This window comes from Thalassophryne amazonica, chromosome 4, assembly GCF_902500255.1.
Source record: "Thalassophryne amazonica chromosome 4, fThaAma1.1, whole genome shotgun sequence".
NCBI classification, from domain to species: domain Eukaryota; kingdom Metazoa; phylum Chordata; class Actinopteri; order Batrachoidiformes; family Batrachoididae; genus Thalassophryne; species Thalassophryne amazonica.
In genome coordinates this window covers 86,134,006-86,160,922 of record NC_047106.1, presented here as the reverse complement: position 1 = coordinate 86,160,922, position 26,917 = coordinate 86,134,006, and the positions used below count along the sequence as shown (strand labels likewise).

The 26,917-nt window shown below is 43.6% G+C and overlaps 1 protein-coding gene across 2 annotated transcripts in view; it reads left to right on the top strand.

The window, feature by feature from the left end:
• phldb1b (pleckstrin homology-like domain, family B, member 1b) overlaps positions 1-26,917 on the top strand; it is a 439,803-nt gene that overhangs the window by 126,571 nt on the left and 286,315 nt on the right. For both annotated transcript variants that reach the window (XM_034168200.1, XM_034168199.1), the window contains exon 3: positions 20,704-20,827. In XM_034168200.1, the coding sequence (XP_034024091.1) occupies positions 20,704-20,827 (124 nt within the window). The remainder of the gene's footprint in view (positions 1-20,703; positions 20,828-26,917) is intronic.

Genomic DNA, 26,917 nt, shown 5'->3' with positions numbered 1-26,917 from the left:
CCGCCCAAGGGATTGTCGGCTGCCCTCTCACCACACTGGAAGAGCTACACAGTGACCGTTGTCTCAAAAAAGCTAAGAACATTATCAAGGACATACACCATCCAGGTCACTCCCTGTTTAAACTGTTACCATCAGGAAGAAGGTACAGGTCACTGAATGTAAGGACAAACAGACACAGCTTTTATCCATCTGCAATAACTATCCTCAATGCCATTAGAGGATAGTAACAGTGTGACCATGCCAACTATGTATGTGGAGGTGTGAATATATGTATTTATGTATGTGAACTAGTAATTTAAGTTTTTAAGTAGTTTTTATATATTTATAGACATACAGTATTCAGAATAATAGTAGTGCTATGTGACTAAAAAGATTAATCCAGGTTTTGAGTATATTTCTTATTGTTACATGGGAAACAAGGTACCAGTAGATTCAGTAGATTCTCACAAATCCAACAAGACCAAGCATTCATGATATGCACACTCTTAAGGCTATGAAATTGGGCTATAATAGTAGTGTGGCATTCAGTCAGTGAGTTCATCAATTTTGTGGAACAAACAGGTGTGAATCAGGTGTTCCCTATTTAAGGATGAAACCAGCACCTGTTGAACATGCTTTTCTCTTTGAAAGCCTGAGTAAAATGGGACGTTCAAGACATCGTTCAGAAGAACAGCGTAGTTTGATTAAAAAGTTGATTGGAGAGGGGAAAACCTATACGCAGGTGCAAAAAATTATAGGCTGTTCATTTACAATGATCTCCAATGCTTTAAAATGGACAAAAAAAAAAAACCAGAGACACGTGGAAGAAGACGGAAAACAACCATCAAAATGGATAGAAGAATAACCAGAATGGCAAAGGCTCACCCATTGATCAGCAAAAGGATGATCAAAGACAGTCTGGAGTTACCTGTAAGTGCTGTGACAGTTAGAAGACGCCTGTGTGAAGCTAATTTATGTGCAAGAATCCCCCGCAAAGTCCCTCTGTTAAATAAAAGACATGTGCAGAAGAGGTTACAATTTGCCAAAGAACACATCAACTGGCCTAAAGAGAAATGGAGGAATATTTTGTGGACTGATGAGAGTAAAATTGTTCTTTTTGGGTCCAAGGGCTGCAGACAGTTTGTGAGACGACCCCCAAGGGTGTCCATAAGTGCATGTGGCACCAGGACACCCTGAGCCGGAGGTCGATGATCGACTTTGTAGTCGTATCATCTGACCTTCAGCCACGTGTCTTGGACACTCGAGTGAAGAGAGGGGCAGAGCTGTCGACTGATCACCACCTGGTGGTGAGTTGGATCCGCTGGGAGGGTAGGAAGCCGGTAAGACCTGGCAGGCCCAAACGTATCCTGAGGGTCTGCTGGGAACGACTGGCGGAACCCTCTGTCAGCGAGGTCTTCAACTCCCACCTCCCGGAGAGCTTCTCCCAGATCCCGGGGGAGGTTGGAGACATGGAGTCCGAGTGGACCATGTTCTCCACCTCCATTGTCGATGCAGCTGCTCGTAGCTGTGGTCGCAAGGTCTCTGGTGCCTGTCGCGGCGGCAATCCCCGAACCCGGTGGTGGACACCGGAAGTAAGGGATGCCATCAAGCTGAAGAAGGAGTCCTACTTATCTTTGTTGGTAGGTGAGACCCCAGAGGCAGCTGACAGGTACCGGCAGGCCAAGCGTGCCGCAGCCCGTGCAGTCGCAGAGGCAAAAACTCGGGTCTGGGAGGAGTTCGGGGAGGCTATGGAGGAGGACTATCGGTCAGCCTCGAAGAGATTCTGGCAAACCATCCGACGCCTCAGGAGGCGGAAGCAGCTCTCCACCAGCACTGTTTACGGTGCGGGTGGGGAGCTGTTGGCCCTGACTGGGGATGTTGTCGGGCGGTGGAAGGAGTACTTCGAGGATCTCCTCAATCCCATCGTCACGTCTTCCGAAGAGGAAGCAGAGACTGGGGACTCGGAGGCGGACTCATCCATTACCCAGGCCGAAGTCACCGAGGTGGTTAGAAAGCTCCTCGGTGCCAAGGCTCCTGGGGTGGATGAAATCCGTCCTGAGTACCTTAAGTCTCTGGATGTTGTGGGGCTGTCTTGGCTGACACACCTCTGCAACATCGCGTGGCGATCAGGGACAGTGCCTCTGGATTGGCAGACCGGGGTGGTGGTCCCTCTGTTTAAGAAGGGGGACCGGAGGGTGTGTTCCAACTATAGGGGGATCGCACTCCTCAGCCTCCCCGGTAAGGTCTATTCCAGAGTACTGGAGAGGAGAATTCGACCGATGGTGAACCTCGGATTCAGGAGGAGCAGTGTGGTTTTCGTCCTGGTCGCGGCACACTGGACCAGCTCTACATGCTCCATCGGGTGCTCGAGGGTTCATGGGAGTTCGCCCAACCAGTCCACATGTGTTTTGTGGATCTGGAGAAGGCATTCGACCGTGTCCCTCAGCGCACCCTGTGGGGAGTGCTCCGGGAGTACGGGGTCCGGGGTCCTTTGCTAAGGGCTATCCGGTCCCTGTACGACCGCAGCAGGAGCTTGGTTCGCATTGCCGGTAGTAAGTCAAACCTGTTTCCAGTGCACGTTGGCCTCCGCCAGGGCTGCCCTTTGTCACCGGTTCTGTTCATTATTTTTATGGACAGAATTTCTAGGCGCAGCCAGGGTGTAGAGGGGGTCTGGTTTGGAAACCACAGAATCTCGTCTCTGCTGTTTGCGGACGATGTGGTTCTGTTGGCTTCGTCAAATCAGGACCTTCAGCGTGCACTGGGGCGGTTTGCAGCCGAGTGTGAAGTGTCCGGGATGAAAATCGGCACCTCCAAATCCGAGGCCATGGTTCTCAACCGGAAAAAGGTGCTTTGCCCTCTTCAGGTCGGTGGAGTGTCCTTGCCTCAAGTGGAGGAGTTTAAGTATCTCGGGGTCTTGTTCACGAGTGAGGGACGGATGGAGCGTGAGATCGATAGACGGATCGGTGCAGCATCTGCAGTGATGCAGTCGCTATATCGGACCGTCATGGTGAAGAGAGAGCTGAGTAGGGGGGCAAAGCTCTCGATTTACCGATCAATCTGCATTCCGATCCTCACCTATGGTCATCGGGAAGTCTGGGCGGCTTTGCTTAAGCTGCTGCCCCCGCGACCCGACTGCGGATAAAGCGGAAGAAAATGGATGGATGGATGGATGGATGGATGGATACTGTAGAGATGTTGCACTGACCGGAGAGCACTTTAAAATTTTGTTGTATATATTACAATGACAACAAAGATCTATTCTATTCTATTCTGTTCTATTCTGTCTGGATTTTGCCCCTGGTTTGCCATCTGAGCAGGAAGAATAGATAATATGTGTATTTATGCAGAAAGCACAACCTGATTGACAGGTAAGAAGGTTTTATCAGTGCTTTTACATCATGCCATCCCTATAAAGAGAATTTAGGCACATTTAGGGGAAAAAAAGGCGTTAGTATTTGTTGTTAATGGCTGTTTCAGTTTAACCACAGCGAGGACACTCACAGAGCAGCACAGAGTTTTAAAGAAAAGAAAAGTGTAAAAACATCTTTGTAAAGCTCACTGCAGGTGTGCTGTTGTCACTATGCTTTGAGACACAGTGTGATTACGGCAACTGTTCTTTCAACTCGGAGCTGCTGCACAAAAGCACAGCATCAATGCTAAAAGTGGGTGAAGTGGGTGGTTCAACCAAATGGGCCAGTTTTATTGTCATACGATCTACCCACACTATCTTCGCAATCGACCGGTCAATCATGATTGACGTATTGGGCACCCCTGGTCTATGGTGCACAGTCAGGCATATGGTGAAAATCAATTTAGGACATGTCAAGCTCTTTCTGGTATTTAAGGAGCACAAAAAGTGCAAACGAGGGTACTAGATGCAAATGAGTTGGAGAACGTCACTTTATTAGTCATGGGTGTGTTGTGGGCAGAATAGAAAACCAATCAGTCAGAGTGGCACTGGTCATTTTCTTTAAAGCCTAGTATCCACATGTTCCCGTCAGTTTCCAGGAGGGCTCCAGATAGAAATCAGGAAGCAAACGGCATCCAAAGCAGCAAAAAGGGGCGGAGCTGAAGGTGGCAGTGACCTTGTCACTGGTGACACCTATTCACGGGATGGAATATTTTGCCACCTGCTTGCTGCTCTGCTGCAGTGACCTTTAGGATAACAGATTGGGTACAGATCTGCATGAGTGCTTGGTACAACTCTAATGCTGTCAGCTTGCAGTAGGCTTCCCGTGACATTGCAGTTGGTTAGTTAAGCTGCCAAGAGCTTGCCAGTGACCTGGTTGGGTTCCCGATGACTTCTATTGGCGTCAGAACTTTGAACCATCCAAAATTTTGTTCCTGATTATCCCAATAATCCCGACACTCCAGATGGTGTGTGACATGCTCCAGGATGACCATGTATGATTGTAGATGGATTGCAGCGGGGTTGGTGATTATCCTGTGAGTTTGCCATTTTGCAATTCTTTTTCCATTAGGAAGTCAACTGCACCCACATGTAGACAAGTATGCCAAGAGATTGTACATTACTATTAAGAGGGCACATTAAAAATAAGAGGTTTTCTGGTGAGACACAAATTAGTGTGCACAACACATACGTGCAGAATCAGCAGGTAACAGAAACCCAATGCTCTAAGTGTAGTGACTGCTGTGATAGGTGGATTATGGCTGCATCTACTGCTGTGTATGAAGATTGGTCACTGACCATTGTGCATAAGCCCTGCATGTGAGGTGCAGCTGTTTCAGATGAACTTTGAGATGTGTCTCACATTCAATTTCCTGAATAGAAGTACTGAGACTAATGAAGTGACTTTCTCCAACTCCTTTGCGCCACCTACATCACATGTTAAGGTAAGTTAAAAACTGTTAAGTCTGTTTATGCAGCACTTACTTTTTTTAGATATCTTCAAATACAGTTTCACGAAGAAAGTGTTTCCCTCATTTTCTTACCTGCCACCCAAAAGCCAATTAGATGGCATACCCTTTGAGAAGAAATACGTCTCGGTAATATATATTTTGATAAGAGTTTAAAATTGGATATCCTGGGAAAGAAATAAAGCTGCATTGGGAGAGTGATTGGGGTGTGGTGCTTTCAGAGGAGGTGTGGTGGACATTGTGTGTACATCACGGATAATTCAATTTAACGTACTTCATCATCTCCACTACTCAAGGAACAAACTTGCTAGAATTTTCCCACACAAACCTGCCCAAGGTGCAGTAAATAGTCCAGCCTCAGTGGGCACATGTTTTGGGCTTGCCGCTCTCTGCCCTCTCCGTTAGCAACAGTGTCCTTCACACCATTGCTCCAGCAGTGGTCAGGGCATGGGTAATCCATTAAATGTGAAATGGTAATTCTGCATCAGAATCCACATTAATACGTTGTATGTGATCTTACATTCACCCATTTCATCATTGTTGTGCTACGCCACATCTGTCACTCTCAGCTGACCGTGCCATTATTGACACTTGCATAACAGCGCACACGCTCTGGACATGAAGTAATACATCAAATGTGAAGCGGTCAAATATTTTGCAGCTTACAGTTGCCAAAATATTTTACCGATATTATGCGGTCTGAAATCTCACATGATAACCCTCAGATTGTGGGAAAATGTAATTGGATTATCATAGTTGTTAGTATGCTGTGTATGTCTGTTTAAATTGTGAATAGAAGAAAATAAAGTATGAAAAAACCTGTTAAGGCTTACTGTAACTGGAAGCATGCTGTCATGCGCTCTATCTGTGATACAAAGGGATTGAGTGAGCTTTTTTTTCCTAAGTTTGGGGTGTGTGATTAGTGTTTTGTAATGAGCTTTGTATGAAGTCACGGGTTTGTTACAATCTTAACAATGTATTATCAACAGTCTACATTTTCACTTCAAACCATGTTTATAGTTCAGACCTTCTGGGAAAACTGTATCCCCTTCCCCATGTATGTCCGCTCGATGTCCACACAGCCTCAGCCACAGCCAGCAAAGATGCAAAAAATGTGGGTACTAATAGAGTTGTTAAAGTTTGGTATCTTTCTAAGAGTGTTTGTTTTATTTTATTTTATGCTTTCAATTCAGTTTCATTTTGTACACAAGCATGGCATGCATATGTTCATCAACCTGTTTATGTAATGCACATCTGAGTGTTGCACCCATAAATACCTCAACTACACTGCTCTCCTCTTTAGACCAGATTTTTGTTATCCTATGGTGCAGAAAATGCGTTCTGCTGCCAGTTAATGCCAATGCACCACACCTTGTTTTAAGATGAACAAATGGGCACAATTCAGCTTGCTAATAAATCCACAACTGCTTTGGATGAAAACCACAAATGATGTTTGTGCAGTTTTATGCCATGCTGTGCTCGGCTTTATGCTGCTTTTTACTGTGTGGAAAACAGTTAACTATCTCTTCTTCAACCCCTGCTCCCCCACACCCCCAACCCCAGTTTTAATACATGTACTTGAGAAGTAGCGAGGTTTACATGGAAGTTAAAACATGATCAAATTAAACATTAATTATTCCTGTGGAGGCTGGTGCAGCCATGGCTGCAAGAAAAAAGCTGAATATATCAAAGTCAAGCAAGTGGATGCTTTAAAATGTGTTCTGAACAACCGCCTCATAGGAGAGCATCTAGTGAACGGGAGTGGCACAGGAAAATAAAAAACATATGAGTGGAAAAAAAAAAACACTCACCAGAGCATCAAATTTTACACAGTGTGGATGTGTCAGAAAAATACAAAACATGACAAGCGTGAGACAGGTTAAATAGATATTTAGCATATCAATATGACAAATACTGAAGTTGCATCCTTATCTGTGCATATTAAATTGACAGCATTTGTCATACGTGGATTTGTGCACTATGTTTCACTGCACAGTGTACGTGCACAGTGTACGTGCACAGTCAGCGAACAGAGCTGTTCCTCAGTGTTCCACATGGGAGCAGCAACATGCAGCAGATGAGGCAGTAGGTCACACTAGCACCTCCTGTCTCCTCTCATCACTCTCTGCAAAAACAGTGTCTGTCTCACCAATCCTCTTAGGCCAGAACACACTCCACTAAAGGCTGCCCCTCAATCAGTTGATCCTATTAGGAAGAACACGATGAGCAGGACCAAAATAAACTTGAGGTTAAAGAAGAGGAACAACACTACAAAACAATGACTGTGTGTCCGTCAGTGTGCATTTAATATCTGACCTGCCCTTATCAGCTTTGTAAGTCAACATTCGGCAATCGACACACTGCTGTGTGATCAGTCATCAACAAATCATATGTGCAAACTTGTGTAATCCTGCAGACAAACAGACAAAATAGAAAGGGCACTTTCCTGTTCTTTTTTCCTTAAATATCCAAAATATCATTCATTTCAGAGCAAATCTAATTTCCTCACCAATTTTTTAAAATTTAAATAGTTTATAATTAATACCACAAATAATACAAAAGCAGCATGTAACAATGTGAAATATTAATTAGTAAATTCATTCAAGAATCACAGAATAAGGAAGTACACCATGATATGATAACTGTACAGTTGGTATCACATGAATGAGATTATACCCGCATATGTGGGTGGACTGTTTTTTGGCCCTGGTGTCTGTCCATTCATTTATCCGTGTGTAAACAAGATAGCCCAAAGGGTTTTCATCTGATTTGGACTAGACTTGGCAGAATGGATGAACTTCAAAGGTCAACGTCACAGACCAAGGTTGTGAACACAGCGTAAGTAGCTTGTGTACCCCTGTCTATCCTTTTGAAAATGTGGATTAAATAAGAAAACATATTCTGCTTGAATGGTATGGATTCCACTGCAACATAATCATATGAGGGCTCAGATTTGGGTCAATAATCAACAGGTCAGGCGGTGGAGTTTGGCTCTCATAACTCATGATCATGATCACCAATAAACAGCATGCACTATAGGGAGTACAGTTCCTCCATCCTCAAATTTCATTGTATGTATGTACAATTACAATAAAGGCTCTTCTTCTTCGTCTTCTCGTTTTACTGCATTTCAGACCTCTTGTTCTGAAAACGCTCATTTCACCTCATCTAGCATTTTCTCTGCCATAAATCTCAAAAATCAATGAGAACCAAATTCGAATGATCAGTACGTGTCAAATCTGATGACCGCATTGGTTACCATGTAACCTCAAAATCGCTTATTAATTTGCCTGAATTTATGTGAAACACATAAGGCACAGGTGTTGCACTCTCTGAGTAGTTGTATTAAATCCAGATTCGTCTTTAATTTAGCGATTACAAACGCTCACGTCTGGCAAATAACTGCTTTTCAAAAATCAGCAACTACTGCTCACATTCATTTCTGTGACACACATCATGTGTTCACAAGTTTCTTGCTTCACATATGATAAAACTTTTACTTTCCTTGATCCTGTTCACCCTCATTCCTCATCCTGAAATCTGATAAGCAGTTATTTAGTTTTCCAAACTATTTCCTGGATGGGAACACTAACCCTGACTTTTGAGATTTGGCACAAAGAAGAAATTTCATAGTGATAAATGATTAAAATGTCCCTAGTGGATTTTACTCAACAGAACTTCTGAATTTAATTAGCTGAAACCACAAAGACAGCAAGAAAAATGTGATAAATGTAGCTGTGTGTGAGCACTACAAATAATTCAGTAATAAAAAGATTGCTCAAAAGAAGAAACGTCTTTATTTTCAGGCATCGCTGCACTGAAAAGTTCTCATCACAAGTTAGCTCGTTGAACGCCCTGCAGGAGGTCCATGTTTCTTAATTGCCGAGTACTGTTGCTATGGTAACCTCCCTTCCCCAATTTCGAAGCCGATAGCACGTTTGTGCTCCGGGCAGAGCTATGAGGGGGAGAAGACACAGAATATATAAAAATTCAACTATGGAAATGTGAAGACGCTTACAGTCTGATAGTATTAATATGGAGCAGCAAAAGAAAAGAAAAAGAATTGTCCTTCCAAAAACATCTACTAAACTTCTTAGTTGTAATTAATCAATTTTTCTTTATAAAAGCAAATTTGATTAAAATCCTGATGTATTTCCATTCAGAGAAACAGCAACTGTTCTTGGATAGACTCTACAGCTGTGGACGGACATTTACATACATTCATCATGGGCATGAATGTCAAGGTAATTTTGGGCTTTTAGTGATGTCTTTGAACTGTTTTTTTTTGTTTGTTTGTTTTTTGCCAGGGTGGAATGACTGCACAGTATACATCATTAGTGACTTTAAAAAAGAATTGGGTGCACAAGTTTGAATTCATTTGGGATCTTCTTTAATCCACACAAAGACTAAATTATACATACAGGTTCAAATACATAAATTCACTTAAATATTGTAATAAATGGTGCTGAAGGTTGTACAGTGTATTTTACTGTGACAAAGCCAAAGCCTATTAACTCCTCTTTAGTGATCATAATTGACTACAACTGCTACTTTCTCTTTGCCAGCATAAAAAGAATGTGTTTGATTGGACAAACCAATACTCTGAACACTGGGAAAATCGAAGGAACTCGTTGAAGTTCTAATAAGGAAAACTGTGGATTTACACAAGTTGGAAGGTCTCTTGAAACCATTTCTAAACAACCGCAGATTCCAAGATAATCAGTTCAAAGAAATGTACAAGGTATAAAGTTACTCAGATGTGTCACCACTTTGCCAAGGTCTGGAAGAAGAACCAAACTATCACCCTCAGTTGACAGGAAGGTTAGAATGTTCAAGAACAACCTAAGAACCACCCAGGCTGCTGGAACACCAGTGTCACTGTCCACAGTGAAGTGAGTTTTAGATCACCATGGACTGAGAGGGTGTCAATCAAGAAAGCAGCCCCTGCTCCAAAATTGACACTTTGAAGCTAGATTGAAATTTGCAGCTGCCCACATGGGCAAATCAAATATCTTCTGGAGAGAGGATTTATGGTCAAACAAGACAAAGATTCAACTATTTGACCATAATGACAAGAGGCATGCTTGGAGGAGTAAAGATGAGGCTTTCAAACTGTATACCAGCTGTCAAGCATAGAGATGGTAGCATCATAATCTGGGACAGTGATACTGGTACATTTGGACAAAGTGGATGGAATAATGAAAACAGAGGACTACTTCAGAATTCTTCAATGTCACCTCAAATCAATGGCTAGGTCAGGGGTGGCCAAGTTCGGTCCTCGAGAGCCACCTTCCTGACACTCTTGTTGTGTGGGCCGCTGAAGAGGAGGTACTGCTGGGCCACCACCACCAGAGGGCGCCCTGTCTGGAGTGCGGGCTCCAGGCACCAGAGGGCGCTGCCGCCTCACAGGAGCAGCCAGGGTGACAGCTGTCACCCATCACCTGAGACGAGACAGCTGATATCAATCAACAGGGAGGTATATCAGCAGGACGGCATCTCCACCTCATTGCCGAGATATCGCTCTACCAAGGAGGTAACGTATCCAGCCAAACAGATCATCTTTTGACCATTAAATACTTTTTGCCTTTACACAGAAAGAGAAAAGACAGCAGGAGACTGTATTTTGGATAAGTACTCACATTCCTGCACTCACCTGTATTTTCCTGACAAGAGGTGGAGGTGGTGTTTCCACCCTGTGTGTTGCTGGGTGCAGCCGCACCCACACCTGACTGTTTCTGTTCCTTGCCAGCAGTACCGGATCCAACGAGCGGAGGCAGTGGCCACCTGGGGTTCGGGACTTGGCGGCTCCAGTATCCCCGGGGTTCGGTGGCAGAGGAAATCGGGTGGTTCCGGTTCGACTCGGACAGACGTCTCCTATCGTCGAGCCTGCCCACACGACACCTTTGGAATTCGGTTACTGCTGTATTTGTAATCTGTTGTGTTTGTTGTGTGAATTCACAACAGTAAAACTTTGTAATTTGACTTTCTCCATTGTCCGTTCATTTGCGCCCCCTGTTGTGGGTCCGTGTTCCTACACTTTCTCAACAACTCTTAGTTGTCTCCCTGCTCCAACACACCTGAATCCAATGAAAGACTCGTTAGCAGAGTTTTAATGAGCCTTTCATTTTTTGTGTGGGCATTCACCGTTTGTTTGGACTGTGTTTTTCCATGATTGCTGTGTGTTTCACTACTCCACTGACTGGTTACTGCCTGCAGTCATGGGTTCACGTCAAAACTGTCATCACAACAAGCACTAACCTTCTGGAATGGTCTTCCCAAAAACTCAACTCTGTTGAAACATTGTGGACTACTCTTAAACGCTGGGTCTGTGCCAGGAAACAAACCAATTTGAATAAACTCTACCAATTCTGCCAAGACTAATGGTCAAATATCCAGCTGGAATTATGCTTATTGATGGCTGCCAGGCATCTGACTGAGGTGCAGCTTGCAAAGAGACAATTACCCAAATATTAGTTGGGGTGTATGTATATATTTGAGCCTGTATGTATAATTTTGACCCTGTGTGGATTAGAGAAGATCCAAAGTAAATCAAACTTGTGCCCCTAGTTCTTGTTTTAAGTATTAACGATGTATGCTGGACAAACATTCCACTCTAGCAAAAGAGCAATACAAAGCAATAATTAAAAGCCCCAAACTTAATTCAAAACCCCCATGCTTGTTCTCCATGTAATGTGGAGCTGTGTCAGAAAAGGAATCTGGTGTAAAACCTGTGCAAAATCAACATGCTTTTTTTTTTTTTTTTTACTTTTTTTAAAGATATTTAGGTGTACCTTAGTATACACTAGTAGGGTTCCACCTTAGATTTGGAATGTATAATAGAGGATATACATTGCTGAATTTTTATGCAGATCTCTGATCTGTTGTGACGACCCCAAGTGAAAAAAGGGAGAAGCCAAAGCCAAACTTTCTTTAGTGACATTAAAAAAATCCCTATTTTCACACTGCATGAATGACTGGTTATTACTGGTTATTAGCTTATTACACATCCATATTTTATATATACGAGGGCTGTCAATAAAGTTACGGTCCTTTTTATTTTTTTCAAAAACTATATGGATTTCATTCATATGTTTTTACGTCAGACATGCTTGAACCCTCGTGCGCATGCATGAGTTTTTCCACGCCTGTCGGTGATGTCATTCGCCTGTGAGCACTCCTTGTGGGAGGAGTCGTCCAGCCCCTCGTCGGAATTCCTTTGTCTGAGAAGTTGCTGAGAGACTGGCGCGTTGTTTGATCAGAATTTTTTCTAAGCCTGTGAGACACATCGAAGTGGACACGGTTCGAAAAATTAAGCTGGTTTTCAGTGAAAATTTTAACGGCTGATGAGAGATTTTGAGGTGATACTGTCGCTTTAAGGACTTTTCACGGTGCGAGACGTCGCTCAGCGCTCTCAGGCGGCGTCATCAGCCTGTTCAAGCTGAAAACCTCCACATTTCAGGCTCTATTGATCCAGGACGTCGTGAGAGAACAGAGAAGTTTCAGAAGAAGTCGGTTTCAGCATTTTATCCGGATATTCCACTGTTAAAGGAGATTTTTTTAATGAAAGACGTGCGGACGGGTCCGCGCGTCGGGACGCAGCCGCCGCGATGCTCCGCCACAGGAAAAACACCTCTGTTGAAAGCCTTAAGGACAAGTTGGAACATGTCCTGCCTGTTAAACAATTTCTCATATACTCACTCCACTGAAAGCCATCAAAAGCCGCCTGGATTTTACAAATGGTTATCAACACGGAGGTGTTTTTCCTGTGCCGCCGCACCGCGTCGGCTGCGTCCCGACGCGCGGATCCGTCCGCACGTCTTTCATTAAAAAAATCTTTAACAGTGGAATATCCGGATAAAATGCTGAAACCGACTTCTTCTGAAACTTCTCTGTTCTCTCACGACGTCCTGGATCAATAGAGCCTGAAATGTGGAGGTTTTCAGCTTGAACAGGCTGATGACGCCGCCTGAGAGCACTGAGCGACGTCTCGCACCGTGAAAAGTCCTTAAAGCGACAGAATCACCTCAAAATCTCTCATCAGCTGTTAAAATTTTCACTGAAAACCAGCTTAATTTTTCGAACCGTGTCCACTTCGATGTGTCTCACAGGTTTAGAAAAAATTTTGATCAAACAAAGCGCCAGTCTCTCAGCAACTTCTCAGACAAAGGAATTCCGACGAGGGGCTGGACGACTCCTCCCACAAGGAGTGCTCACAAGCGAATGACGTCACCGACAGGCGTGGAAAAAGTCACGCATGCGCACGAGGGTTCAAGCATGTCTGACGTAAAAACATATGAATGAAATCCATATAGTTTTTGAAAAAAATAAAAAGGACCGTTACTTTATTGACAGCCCTCGTATATATATATATATATATATTTATGTTAAAGTTTCATTCCTTTGGAAGGCGTGGCTGCACTGCAAAAACTGATATCTAAGAAAGTAAAAAGGACTTGTTTAAAGAAAATTTGACTTATTTTTTGTCTAAATAGAAAAATAATCAATCAATCAATCAATTTTTTTATATAGCGCCAAATCACAACAAACAGTTGCCCCAAGGCGCTTTATATTGTAAGGCAAGGCCATACAATAATTAAGTAAAACCCCAACGGTCAAAACGACCCCCTGTGAGCAAGCACTTGGCTACAGTGGGAAGGAAAAACTCCCTTTTAACAGGAAGAAACCTCCAGCAGAACCAGGCTCAGGGAGGGGCAGTCTTCTGCTGGGACTGGTTGGGGCTGAGGGAGAGAACCAGGAAAAAGACATGCTGTGGAGGGGAGCAGAGATCGATCACTAATGATTAAATGCAGAGTGGTGCATACAGAGCAAAAAGAGAAAGAAACAGTGCATCATGGGAACCCCCCAGCAGTCTACGTCTATAGCAGCATAACTAAGGGATGGTTCAGGGTCACCTGATCCAGCCCTAACTATAAGCTTTAGCAAAAAGGAAAGTTTTAAGCCTAATCTTAAAAGTAGAGAGGGTGTCTGTCTCCCTGATCTGAATTGGGAGCTGGTTCCACAGGAGAGGAGCCTGAAAGCTGAAGGCTCTGCCTCCCATTCTACTCTTACAAACCCTAGGAACTATACTCAACAAAAATATAAACGCAACACTTTTGGTTTTGCTCCCATTTTGTATGAGATGAACTCAAAGATCTAAAACTTTTCCACATACACAATATCACCATTTCCCTCAAATATTGTTCACAAACCAGTCGAAATCTGTGATAGTGAGCACTTCTCCTTTGCTGTGATAATCCATCCCACCTCACAGGTGTGCCATATCAAGATACTGATTAGACACCATGATTAGTGCACAGGTGTGCCTTAGACTGTCCACAATAAAAGGCCACTCTGAAAGGTGCAGTTTTGTTTTACTGGGGGGGGATACCAGTCAGTATCTGGTGTGACCACCATTTGCCTCATGCAGTGCAACACATCTCCTTCGCATAGAGTTGAAGAGAACACCTCTCCAACGTGCCAAATGCCAGCGAATGTGAGCATTTGCCCACTCAAGTCGGTTACGACGACGAACTGGAGTCAGGTCGAGACCCCGATGAGGACGACGAGCATGCAGATGAGCTTCCCTGAGACGGTTTCTGACAGTTTGTGCAGAAATTCTTTGGTTATGCAAACCGATTGTTTCAGCAGCTGTCCGAGTGGCTGGTCTCAGACGATCTTGGAGGTGAACATGCTGGATGTGGAGGTCCTGGGCTGGTGTGGTTACACGTGGTCTGCGGTTGTGAGGCTGGTTGGATGTACTGCCAAATTCTCTGAAACGCCTTTGGAGACGGCTTATGGTAGAGAAATGAACATTCAATACACGAGCAACAGCTCTGGTTGATATTCCTGCTGTCAGCATGCCAATTGCACGCTCCCTCAAATCTTGCGACATCTGTGGCATTGTGCTGTGTGATAAAACTGCACCTTTCAGAGTGGCCTTTTATTGTGGGCAGTCTAAGGCACACCTGTGCACTAATCATGGTGTCTAATCAGCATCTTGATATGGCACACCTGTGAGGTGGGATGGATTATCTCAGCAAAGGAGAAGTGCTCACTATCACAGATTTAGACTGGTTTGTGAACAATATTTGAGGGAAATGGTGATATTGTGTATGTGGAAAAAGTTTTAGATCTTTGAGTTCATCTCATACAAAATGGGAGCAAAACCAAAAGTGTTGCGTTTATATTTTTGTTGAGTGTACAAGTAAGCCTGCAGTCTGAGAGCGAAGCGCTCTATTGGGGTGATATGGTACTACGAGGTCCCTAAGATAAGATGGGACCTGATTATTCAAAACCTTATAAGTAAGAAGAAGAATTTTAAATTCTATTCTAGAATTAACAGGAAGCCAATGAAGAGAGGCCAATATGGGTGAGATATGCTCTCTCCTTCTAGTCCCCGTCAGTACTCTAGCTGCAGCATTTTGAATTAACTGAAGGCTTTTTTAGGGAACTTTTAGGACAACCTGATAATAATGAATTACAATAGTCCAGCCTAGAGGAAATAAATGCATGAATTAGTTTTTCAGCATCACTCTGAGACAAGACCTTTCTGATTTTAGAGATATTGCGTAAATGCAAAAAAGCAGTCCTACATATTTGTTTAATATGCGCTTTGAATGACATATCCTGATCAAAAATGACTCCAAGATTTCTCACAGTATTACTAGAGGTCAGGGTAATGCCATCCAGAGTAAGGATCTGGTTAGACACCATGTTTCTAAGATTTGTGGGGCCAAGTACAATAACTTCAGTTTTATCTGAGTTTAAAAGCAGGAAATTAGAGGTCATCCATGTCTTTATGTCTGTAAGACAATCCTGCAGTTTAGCTAATTGGTGTGTATCCTCTGGCTTCATGGATAGATAAAGCTGGGTATCATCTGCGTAACAATGAAAATTTAAGCAATACCGTCTAATAATACTGCCTAAGGGAAGCATGTATAAAGTGAATAAAATTGGTCCTAGCACAGAACCTTGTGGAACTCCATAATTAACTTTAGTCTGTGAAGAAGATTCCCCATTTACATGAACAAATTGTAATCTATTAGACAAATATGATTCAAACCACCGCAGCGCAGTGCCTTTAATACCTATGGCATGCTCTAATCTCTGTAATAAAATTTTATGGTCAACAGTATCAAAAGCAGCACTGAGGTCTAACAGAACAAGCACAGAGATGAGTCCACTGTCCGAGGCCATAAGAAGATCATTTGTAACCTTCACTAATGCTGTTTCTGTACTATGATGAATTCTAAAACCTGACTGAAACTCTTCAAATAGACCATTCCTCTGCAGATGATCAGTTAGCTGTTTTACAACTACCCTTTCAAGAATTTTTGAGAGAAAAGGAAGGTTGGAGATTGGCCTATAATTAGCTAAGATAGCTGGGTCAAGTGATGGCTTTTTAAGTAATGGTTTAATTACTGCCACCTTAAAAGCCTGTGGTACATAGCCAACTAACAAAGATAGATTGATCATATTTAAGATCGAAGCATTAAATAATGGTAGGGTTTCCTTGAGCAGCCTGGTAGGAATGGGGTCTAATAAACATGTTGATGGTTTGGATGAAGTACTAATGAAAATAACTCAGACAGAACAATCGGAGAGAAAGAGTCTAACCAAATACCGGCATCACTGAAAGCAGCCAAAGACAACGATACGTCTTTGGGATGGTTATGAGTAAATTTTTTCTCTAATAGTTAAAATTTTGTTAGCAAAGAAAGTCATGAAGTCATTACTAGTAAAGTTAATTGGAATACTCAGCTCAATAGAGCTACTGACTCTTGTCGCCTGGCTACAGTGCTGAAAAGAAACCTGGGGGTTGTTCTTATTTTCTTCATGTAGTGATGAGTAGAAAGAATGTCTAGCTTTACGGAGGGCTTTTTTATAGAGCAACAGACTCTTTTTCCAGCTAAGTGAAGATCTTCTAAATTAGTGAGACGCCATTTCCTCTCCAACTTACGGGTTTATCTGCTTTAAGCTACGAGTTGTGAGTTATACCACGGAGTCAGACACTTCTGATTAAAGCTCTCTTTTTTCAGAGGAGCTACGCATCCAAAGTTGTCTTCAATGAGGATGTAAAACTATTGGACGCGATACTCTATCTCCCTTACAGAGTTTAGGTAGCTACTTCTGCACTGTGTTGGTATATGGCATTAGAGAACATAAAGAAGGAATCATATCCTTAAACCTAGTTACAGCGCTTTCTGAAAGACTTCTAGTGTAATGAAACTTATTCCCCACTGCTGGGTAGGTCCATCAGAGTAAATGTAAATGTTATTAAGAAATGATCAGACAGAAGGGAGTTTTCAGGGAATACTGTTAAGTCTTCTATTTCCATACCATAAGTCAGAACAAGATCTAAGATATGATTAAAGTGGTGGGTGGACTCATTTACTTTTTGAGCAAAGCCAATAGAGTCTAATAATAGATTAAATGCAGTGTTGAGGCTGTCATTCTCAGCATCTGTGTGGATGTTAAAATCGCCCACTATAATTATCTTATCTGAGCTAAGCACTAAGTCAGACAAAAGGTCTGAAAATTCACAGAGAAACTCACAGTAATGACCAGGTGGACGATAGATAATAACAAATAAAACTGTTTTTTTGGGACTTCCAATTTGGATGGACAAGACTAAGAGACAAGCTTTCAAATGAATTAAAGCTCTGTCTGGGTTTTTGATTAATTAATAAGCTGGAATGGAAGATTGCTGCTAATCCTCCGCCCCGGCCCGTGCTACAAGCATTCTGACAGTTAGTGTGACTCGGGGGTGTGACTCATTTAAACTAACATATTCATCTGCTGTAACCAGGTTTCTGTTAGGACAGAATAAATCAATATGTTTGATCAATTATTATATCAGTTACCAACAGGGACTAGAAGAGAGAGACCTAATGTTTAATAGACCACATTTAACTGTTTTAGTCTGTGGTGGAGTTGAAGGTGCTATATATTTTTTCTTTTTGAATTTTTATGCTTAATAGATTTTGCTGGTTATGGTAGTCTGGGAGCAGGCACCGTCGACGGGGATGGGGTAATGAGGGGTGGCAGGTGGTGAGAGAAGCTGCAGAGAGGTGTGTAAGACTACAGACTACTAATCTTGTCAAGCTTTTTTTTTACATAAGAAAAAATGTGTTATTTTGGGAAAAAGTTTTCTAAGTTTTGAGAATTCTAACCAAGCAAATTTTTCTTACCCCACGGCAGATTTCTTTGCTTAATACAAAACAGTTTTGGCTACATTTAGGATTATTTGGCTGTTTTGAGAGGGGCAGTTTTTGCAGTGTGTTCTGTAACTTAAATCTTGCCACCTGCCTCCCACACAGGAGTGGTTGTTACACCCTGCACATATTCAGGCCCCACACATACACACATAAAGCTGTCACTCTGTTACGACATTAAAAAATGGTATATGCACTAATGTTGACTATATATCACTTGGCGTGGCTCCAGACCAGTGATGCATATATGTAGGAAAAACTCAGTAAAAGATAATAATTATGTTGTGGTAGTGAGGTTTCCTCCCCTTCTCATTCATTATCAATTGTTAAAATGTTCATATTTTAAGGATACACAGAAGTGTTTCAGTTCAGCTCACAGGCTGATTAAAAAGTCATTCATGGAACAGTGTTACGGGGTAAATGTGGTTATGCAAAGAGGATGTGACCTCTGTACTGCAGCTTTAGAGGTGTTGATAGTCTGAATACTGTATCAGATAACACACCTTGCACCCTGTGGTCACACAAACAGTCACAGACTTTTGTGTCACAACAGGAAGGAAGCAGAGTGTCCAGTCAATCACTGACAGCTCACAGTCATTTAATATTATGAAGTAATGTATGAAGTTATGAATTTGGCTGGGTTAAATATGTGATTTAATGTTATTCTTTTCAGAATTACTTTAAAACTAATAACCTCATTTCCCCACATTGAGTGAAAATACAAAGCCTGGAATATTACTGATCCAGACAGCATCTGTGTACCCCTCACCACCAAAAAGAAAAAGAAAGGGGGGGGGGGTGGGGGGAAGCTCCTTTGACTGGATTCTTACTTAAAGTTTTGCAGGCTCATCACAGACAAATGCAAATAATATTTATCCAAAATCCGTTCTTTCATTTTTCTCAGTTCAAGCAGACCTTTTTTGTGTGCTGAAGAGAACTATGCACTGATTGACAACAAGCCAACGTCAGCCCCATGCACACCTACATGCCAATCAGTGCTCGAGTATGGGGAGATGCTGTCTACACACATATTGGCCTCAGCACAAAGTACGTCATGAAATGTTCTTCAGGCTGACCACAACATTTCATGTGAAACCAGAATAAAAATTTATTACTCCTGAGGTGATGGTCTAGCAGTTAAAGCGTTGGGCTGGAGACCAGAGGATCCTCGGTGTCAAATCCCAGCCTGACCGGAAAATCACTAAGGGCCTTGGGCAAGTTCCTTAATCCCCTATTTGCTCCCGGTGTGTACGTGAGTACCTTGTATGGCAGCAACCTCAGATCATGGTGAACGTGAGCATTATTTGTAAAGTGCTTTGAGCGTCTGATGCAGATGGAAAAGCACTAGATAAATGCAGTCCATTTTCCCATTATCTCAATTTGGGAAAGCTGGCCATGAGGTATATATGTAGCCACAATTAATCTGCTCTCTATGTGTTTCTCTAGGTAAACTGGAGTTGCCTCCAGAAGGGCATCCAGTGTAAACACTTGTTCCAAAATGCCAGTGTGGATCTGCACTGGATCCGCTGTGGTGAGCCTGACCAAAACGGGGGCAGCTGAATCTATTCAAAGTTCAAAGTTCAAGTTTCAGGATTCAGCTTGGGACTCAATGCAGCACGGTTACTGCTGCAGCTTCACCCCCAGGCTGGGCGGTGCGGGCCCCTCCTGCTGCGGCCTTCACCCACTTTGCCTCAATTTTGAAGATAATTGGAGTGTAAACATAATTGCCCTTTTTGGGATCAATAAAGTTGTCTGAAATCTGAAAGTGCATCAATGAGAGAGTCTGAAAAATGTCCGTAAGTGAACTTGTAAAAACTACTGCATATTCAGCTCTGAAATTTGGGGGTTTGATATATACAGGTGAGGACAATATCTTATTTTGGCAACTTTTAGGATGGAAAGTAAATGCAGACAGACCTATCATATTACTTCTAGCCTTCTTGCTAATCACAGTGTCCTGGTGGCCACTGGGTGTCACTCTTGCTTTTATTAGAGAATACAGTAGACCATAACCCCAGGAATAGTCCTTGCAGGGGGTTCATGTTGGCCTGCTGCACCAGAAAGCAGGAACCTACCCTTTTATAAAAAAAATTTTTGTTTGGAGCTCAAATGTGCACGTTCGTTTTAGCTCTCTTCTCCCTTTCTTCTGCTGCTCCTAAAATGTTACAATGTTTGCATTTTTCAACTGGAGTTACCAATAAAGATAAAACTACCTATGCAATTTGCAGTGGGTTTCACAGTAAAATTTAAACACGTCTACAATAAAAGGAAACCAGCTTCAACCAGCATTTATCACAAGGATCTTGCAGAACACAAATGGAGACAGACAACTAATGCAATGATTAATGCTACAGTTAATGACGACTAAGATAAACAAATAACCTGCTTGTGGGAGTGTGTATGGTACACACTGCACCTCAGACAGTGCCAAACCACTTCCATTCCACACACTTATTATTATGTTATTATGATTATCAACTAGAGTTTTCTCAGCAAAGAACAGATACCACCTGTGGTCAGTCTTTACATTCATGAACACAAAAGTGTGGCAAAAAAAAAAGAAGCTTTTTTTGTGAGGACACCATTCTACTATTTATGTATTTATCTTTGTTACATTTGACCCTTTGTGCAGAGCACTCAGCTTGATCTGACTGAAACAGGAAATGGGCTGAAATTCCAAGCAGAGCGCCCCCATCTGGTGAGCCTGGGTAGTGGTCGTCTGAGCACAGCCATCACCCTGCTGCCTCTGCCTGAAGGTAAGACAGACATGAACATCACAGTCAGCTTTGGAGGAGGATGGAGAGGTTGAACACACAACTGTTAACACAGTAAAATATTTGTGGAAAAGTATTTCACAACAGCTTTTATATTATTGCTCCATGTCACATTTTTAGGCAGAAAAATGCTTCCCGTGCGCTCTGATATGATGAATGTCCAGACCTTTCTCATTAACCATCAACCTGAATCAGCAGACAAGCTTCATCATGTGGATCTGACTTTTTGATGTATGTCAGTTCTTGTGTAACTGTCAGTTTTCCAATGTCGGTCTGCGCCGCCAGGCTGAAATGTCGAGAGATTCCTCTGGCAGGATTTCATGAGCGTTTTTCCTTTACATTTGACTGTGACATTCCATTCGGCTGCTCATCTCAGGGCTCATTGTAGCTCAAGTCTCTGAGGGCACTCCCCTTTAACCCTCAAGCGACCCAGTGGGGTCATTTATGACCCTGGCCATATATTTTTGTGCACCATGTTTCTAATTTTAATTGGAAAAAGTTTCCTACCATGAATTTGTCAATCTGTTTGTCCTGCATGTGTTCATAGAATTTTTCATGGATCAGATGATCCATGTGGCAACTATAATACAAACTTGTCTGGGTTCACTTATGACCCCCCGGGAAGATCTATGAGATTTTAAGCCCCTTTCACACTGGCGTATTCGTAGAGCTGTGTATTGTGGCGTATTGTCTACGCCGAGTTGAGTAGCTCTACGCCCACTTTTAGCAGCTCTACGTCAAGTTTTTTCTCCCTACGCAGCAGTATGTTGAGAGCTATGTGCATAGGACGGAAGAAATTAAACATGTTTAATTTTTTCGGTATAGAGCACTGGACACAGAAAATACGCAGTTTTAAGCAGGTCTGTGCAGCACGGCGTTACTGCATGTAAGTCAGTGCAATATGGCGCTTCTGTACACATCCAAAAACTGAGTGCGTCCATCCAGAATGAATCAGCTGAGAACAGGATCATGCAGCCGCAGCGCCTCTGTGTGCTCAGAACAGCTGATCTAACTGAAGGACGTGTGTGTTCAGAACAGGGAATCGAACCTCAACTCAGAAATCCAGAAACACAACAGAAACAGCAGGTCGGTGAGCTCTCTCCCTCACTCTCTCTCTCTCTTTTTTTGTTGCTCTCTCTCTTTCTCTCTCTCTCTGTCTGATCAAGTGCTGTGACTCTTTAAAATAAAAGCGCAGTCGCTGCATGTCGGTGCGATCATCAGAAGACCTGATTGAGCAGGTCTGATCAGATCAGTGGACCTGATCGGAGCAACTGGAGCTTTAAAAGTTTAGAGTCACAGCGCTTCATTCACAGCAGCCTTTACCACAGCCAGACTCAGCAGCATCTGTACATAATGAAAATGATCTACCAAGACAAAAAAATTAAAATAATAATAATGTTAATGCCAAGAGTGAGGATGAAAATAGCTCATGATTCTCACAAAGGATGACTGATGGGTTCATTGAGATTTCTGTTAAAGTATTGGCATATTTGCTAGTCACAGATTCTTCTATATTTGATGCTATAATTATCCTACCATATTAGTCACTAAAATAGCTTGGTCGCTTGGGGGCTAACACAGCTATTGTATTACATGTAATCTTACAAACAACATAATTGCGTAGAGTGGCACTGTATTCTGCCTGTACATTTGTGTATGTCTGCACTGAAGTTATACCGTATGTCTGGTTGTATAGTTTTACTTTTAGGTTGAAGCCTTAATAGAACACCATCACAAAGTGAAGTATTACTATAGTAATGACCAGAAGTGACAAAATTGACCCAAGACTCAAATCTCCACAGCCACTGATGCTAGAAAACAGACTGAAGATTTAAATTACTCAGTGAAGTTTGAGGTGATGGTCTAGTGGTTAAGCGTTGGGCTTTAGACCAGAGGATCCTTGGTTCAAATTTAAGCCATTTTTTTTAATGAAAATGACCTGAAACACCTTTGACCCTGATGAAATCACTCCTCACTGTGTCTTAGTAACCACTGAGATCAGAGAACAAATACTGAGCCAATAAAACACTCAAAGAACCCAGTTTTCTGTTTGATCCAAATTAACATTTTTCCTGCAAATAACCTAAAATTCTTTCGACTTTTAACCCCAAAGAAATGAGTGTGCATTTAAAAAAGGTCAAAGAATCAATTTTTGTCCCACATCATACAATAGTTCAGCATATTTTTCACAGAATTACAGCAAAGCAGATGAAAACATATCTCTTCACCTTGTGCCAATACTGTTGTATGGCTGGGGGGCCTGGCTGCCTTTTTGTTTCTGTCTTTTGTTTTTCCTTCCAGGTGGCTTGCATTTGGGACTGAGTGGCTGTGTTGCTGAGGTTATCAGGACCTCACCCTGATCACCTGCGGCTCGTCAGGACTCACAGCTGTGGTGCATCTATATGGATTGGAACATGGTGGCATTTAAGACTGGAGTATACAGTGTGTATTTGCCAGAGACTCGACCTTGTGACCAGACGGGTGAGATCGTCGTCTCGGGAGCCATCTCATCATCAGTGGATGCAGAGAACGTCCAGGGTTTGATGCACGGTCTGTGAAAGAGGAGGGGGTGAGGTCTCACGCTCGTCAGCACACTTCCTGAGGTACGTTAGATTTTGTGACTAACATTTATACAGTCAGTAAATGTGGTGTCCCTCACACCTTATTATATTGAGCTGTACGTTAGTCATGTATCGGCTTCCACTGCAGTGGAGTTTTGTGAACTGGATGTTCCATGCCTGCAGGTTGGGAAGCTGATTAGTAATTAAGCCAGGAAGTGTTTGCTGTTTATGTACACCTTTGAGTGGTCTCTCTGTGTGTAGAGTGTGGACTCACATAATGGTTCCTTCTTTCACAGACTCGGTTTGTTGCGGCCACCTGGGGGGTGTCGGCGGGGTCCTTGGGTCCGAACGGCTTCTGGCTCTGGACGTTAGCACTGCTGGGAGCGCACCGTATCACCACCACGCCAGACCGCACATTCTTTTGTTGTTTTGTATCACATCACTGTTATGTATTAAATTCAGTTAGCCTTTGTACCGTGCTCTGCTTATTTCATACTGGGTCCTTCAAACGCTGGTCGGTTCTCCGAGCTGCGTCCAACACATAACAGTAGTCTCTGGCCAAACATCACGGACCCAGCGGTAGCAGAGACGGTAACACGCCGGGAAGGCGGCAGCAGACGTTCAGTAGTTATCCGGATCAGTTGCGGGTGCTCTCCGCCCGGATGGTGCGTGTTTGAGACCCATTACTGAATACTGATTTGTGCTCTCTTGCAGCCGTGTTCCTGTGTTTGTGCCTTATCCGTGGGTCGTGGTGGAGTGACTGGCGACGGCTTCGCGTCACGCTCCGACCGGATAAGAGGTTTAAACGGGAGCTGCAAGAGTGTGTCTGTAATGGGTGCACGCGCACGGCGGAGCTCTGTGGCACGGGTCGCTGAGCTTCCTGTGTTACAGTTGTAGCCCCGTTTCCCCGGATAAAGATAACTACTGCGTCTGTTGTATCAGCTCCAGCGTTATTTAGTTGAGCACATTTGGGTTGTGTGTTGCACACAGCTGCGCACGGAGATGCAGCTCGTTTGTTTTTTTGTCACCAAAGGGGTTTTTTTTTTCATTGTTAGCACTTTGGCTCCCTCTTTTGGTGACTTAGTCACATTACCGTTAAGCTCTTAAGTTAGAACAGGTGTGTTCGACTTGTTTGAGCTTAACGGTATACGTCACTGATTTGTTTTGTGTTAGTTCATTTTGTGTGGGTGTTTTTTGAGTTGGTTTTTGTGTGGGATTTTATTTTTTGTTTTACACTATTTAGTGTCTGGGTCGTGACCCTGCAGTTCCGTCAAAAAAAAAAAAAAAAAAAAAGGACCCAAGCAACCTTATGTTAGTCTGTTAGTCTTTTTTATTTCTTTCGGTTTCGCCTCCCAGGGTTTGATGGGACGGTCCCCTGGGGGGTCATGGGGGGGTAATTGGGTTGTTTTTTCTTTTTTTTTTTTTTTTGTTTTTTGTTATGCCCTCTCTTCTCCTCTGACTCCAGTCGGGTGAGCCGTAGTGTCGGCGTTGCTGGAGTGGTGCAGTTTGGTTATACTGGGCATTTCCCGGGTAACCTCTGCACCTGGGGGGGGGGGGGTGTTTTTTGATTCCCTGTTCCACCTCCAGCTTCAGCACGCCTTTGGCCGTCTGCCATCGGCGTGGCTGAGGTTTGGGGCAGTGGAATATACCCGCAGCTAGTGGCTGGTGTAGAAGTCGGAGGAGTGGCGCCGGTTTGTGCTGTTTGCCATAACCGCTGTTCCACTCCTTCCGGTTGGCTTCTGGGGTATAGTCACGGTTGGTGACACTGGACGTGCTTCCAGTTTCCACTGCGCCAAGGGGGTGGGGTTGGGGTTGTTTTGTTTGTATGTTTTTTTTTTTCCTCTCTTCTTGTTTTTCCCCCCAGTTTCCGCCCTCAGGGTTTGACTGTGGTGTCCTCTGGGGGGGAAAGGGCTGTGGGTCCATCTAGCCATAGACGGCCGGGGCTGGGTCCGTTGGTCATGAGGGGAGGCGTCTCCTGGGGTTGACGAGTGGTCCTCTGTGAGGCGCTGGGAGTCCCCGTGGGTGACGTTGGATCCCAGAGGGACCTCGGCTGTGGTTATTACTCCTGGAGCTGGCGGGAAGTCCTCTGGGGGGTGTTGGTCCCTACATGTCGTTTGGGGGGGGGGGGGGGGGTGTTTTAGCGCTTTTATTTGTAAGCTTAAGTTTGGGGTTTTTCTTTTCTCCTCATCCCGGGGTTTGATGGGACGGTCCCCTGGGGAGGGGGGGGGGTGGTTTGGTTGTTTGTGTTTGTCTTTTTTGTTTTATGACTAAAGACCGAACATGGTTGGATAAAGGCTGACCGCACAGGTTTAAGAACTCCTGGCCACACCTGTGCTAAGTGACTGACTGAAACAAAGGCAAGGATGCAGCCAGAGGAGAGGACATCAACCATTCTGTTGGAAGACGAATGCAGATGCGGTTTCCAGCCATGGTCCCTGGAGGGGGGTGTTTCTCCTGGGCCAGGTTTGTGTGGTCGCCGGGAGGCTTCCCGTGAGGGTGGGGTACTGTTGTATGGCTGGGGGGCCTGGCTGCCTTTTGTTTCTGTCTTTTGTTTTTCCTTCCAGGTGGCTTGCATTTGGGACTGAGTGGCTGTGTTGCTGAGGTTATCAGGACCTCACCCTGATCACCTGCGGCTCGTCAGGACTCACAGCTGTGGTGCATCTATATGGATTGGAACATGGTGGCATTTAAGACTGGAGTATACAGTGTGTATTTGCCAGAGACTCGACCTTGTGACCAGACGGGTGAGATCGTCGTCTCGGGAGCCATCTCATCATCAGTGGATGCAGAGAACGTCCAGGGTTTGATGCACGGTCTGTGAAAGAGGAGGGGATGAGGTCTCACGCTCGTCAGCACACTTCCTGAGGTACGTTAGATTTTGTGACTAACATTTATACAGTCAGTAAATGTGGTGTCCCTCACACCTTATTATATTGAGCTGTACGTTAGTCATGTATCGGCTTCCACTGCAGTGGAGTTTTGTGAACTGGATGTTCCATGCCTGCAGGTTGGGAAGCTGATTAGTAATTAAGCCAGGAAGTGTTTGCTGTTTATGTACACCTTTGAGTGGTCTCTCTGTGTGTAGAGTGTGGACTCACATAATGGTTCCTTCTTTCACAGACTCGGTTTGTTGCGGCCACCTGGGGGGTGTCGGCGGGGTCCTTGGGTCCGAACGGCTTCTGGCTCCGGACCGTTAGCGCTGCTGGGAGCGCACCGTATCACCACCACGCCAGACCGCACATTCTTTTGTTGTTTTGTATCACATCACTGTTATGTATTAAATTCAGTTAGCCTTTGTACCGTGCTCTGCTTATTTCATACTGGGTCCTTCAAACGCTGGTCGGTTCTCCGAGCTGCGTCCGACACATAACAAATACCCTGATATTGATATGTGTGTGTGTGTGTGTGTGTGTGGGCATCATTGTAAAGCCCTTTTAGCATCTACAGTCATTCATTCAATGCGTTCCATTTACTTTATTCTGAAAATCTTGCTTTTAGTTCCTTTTTTCAG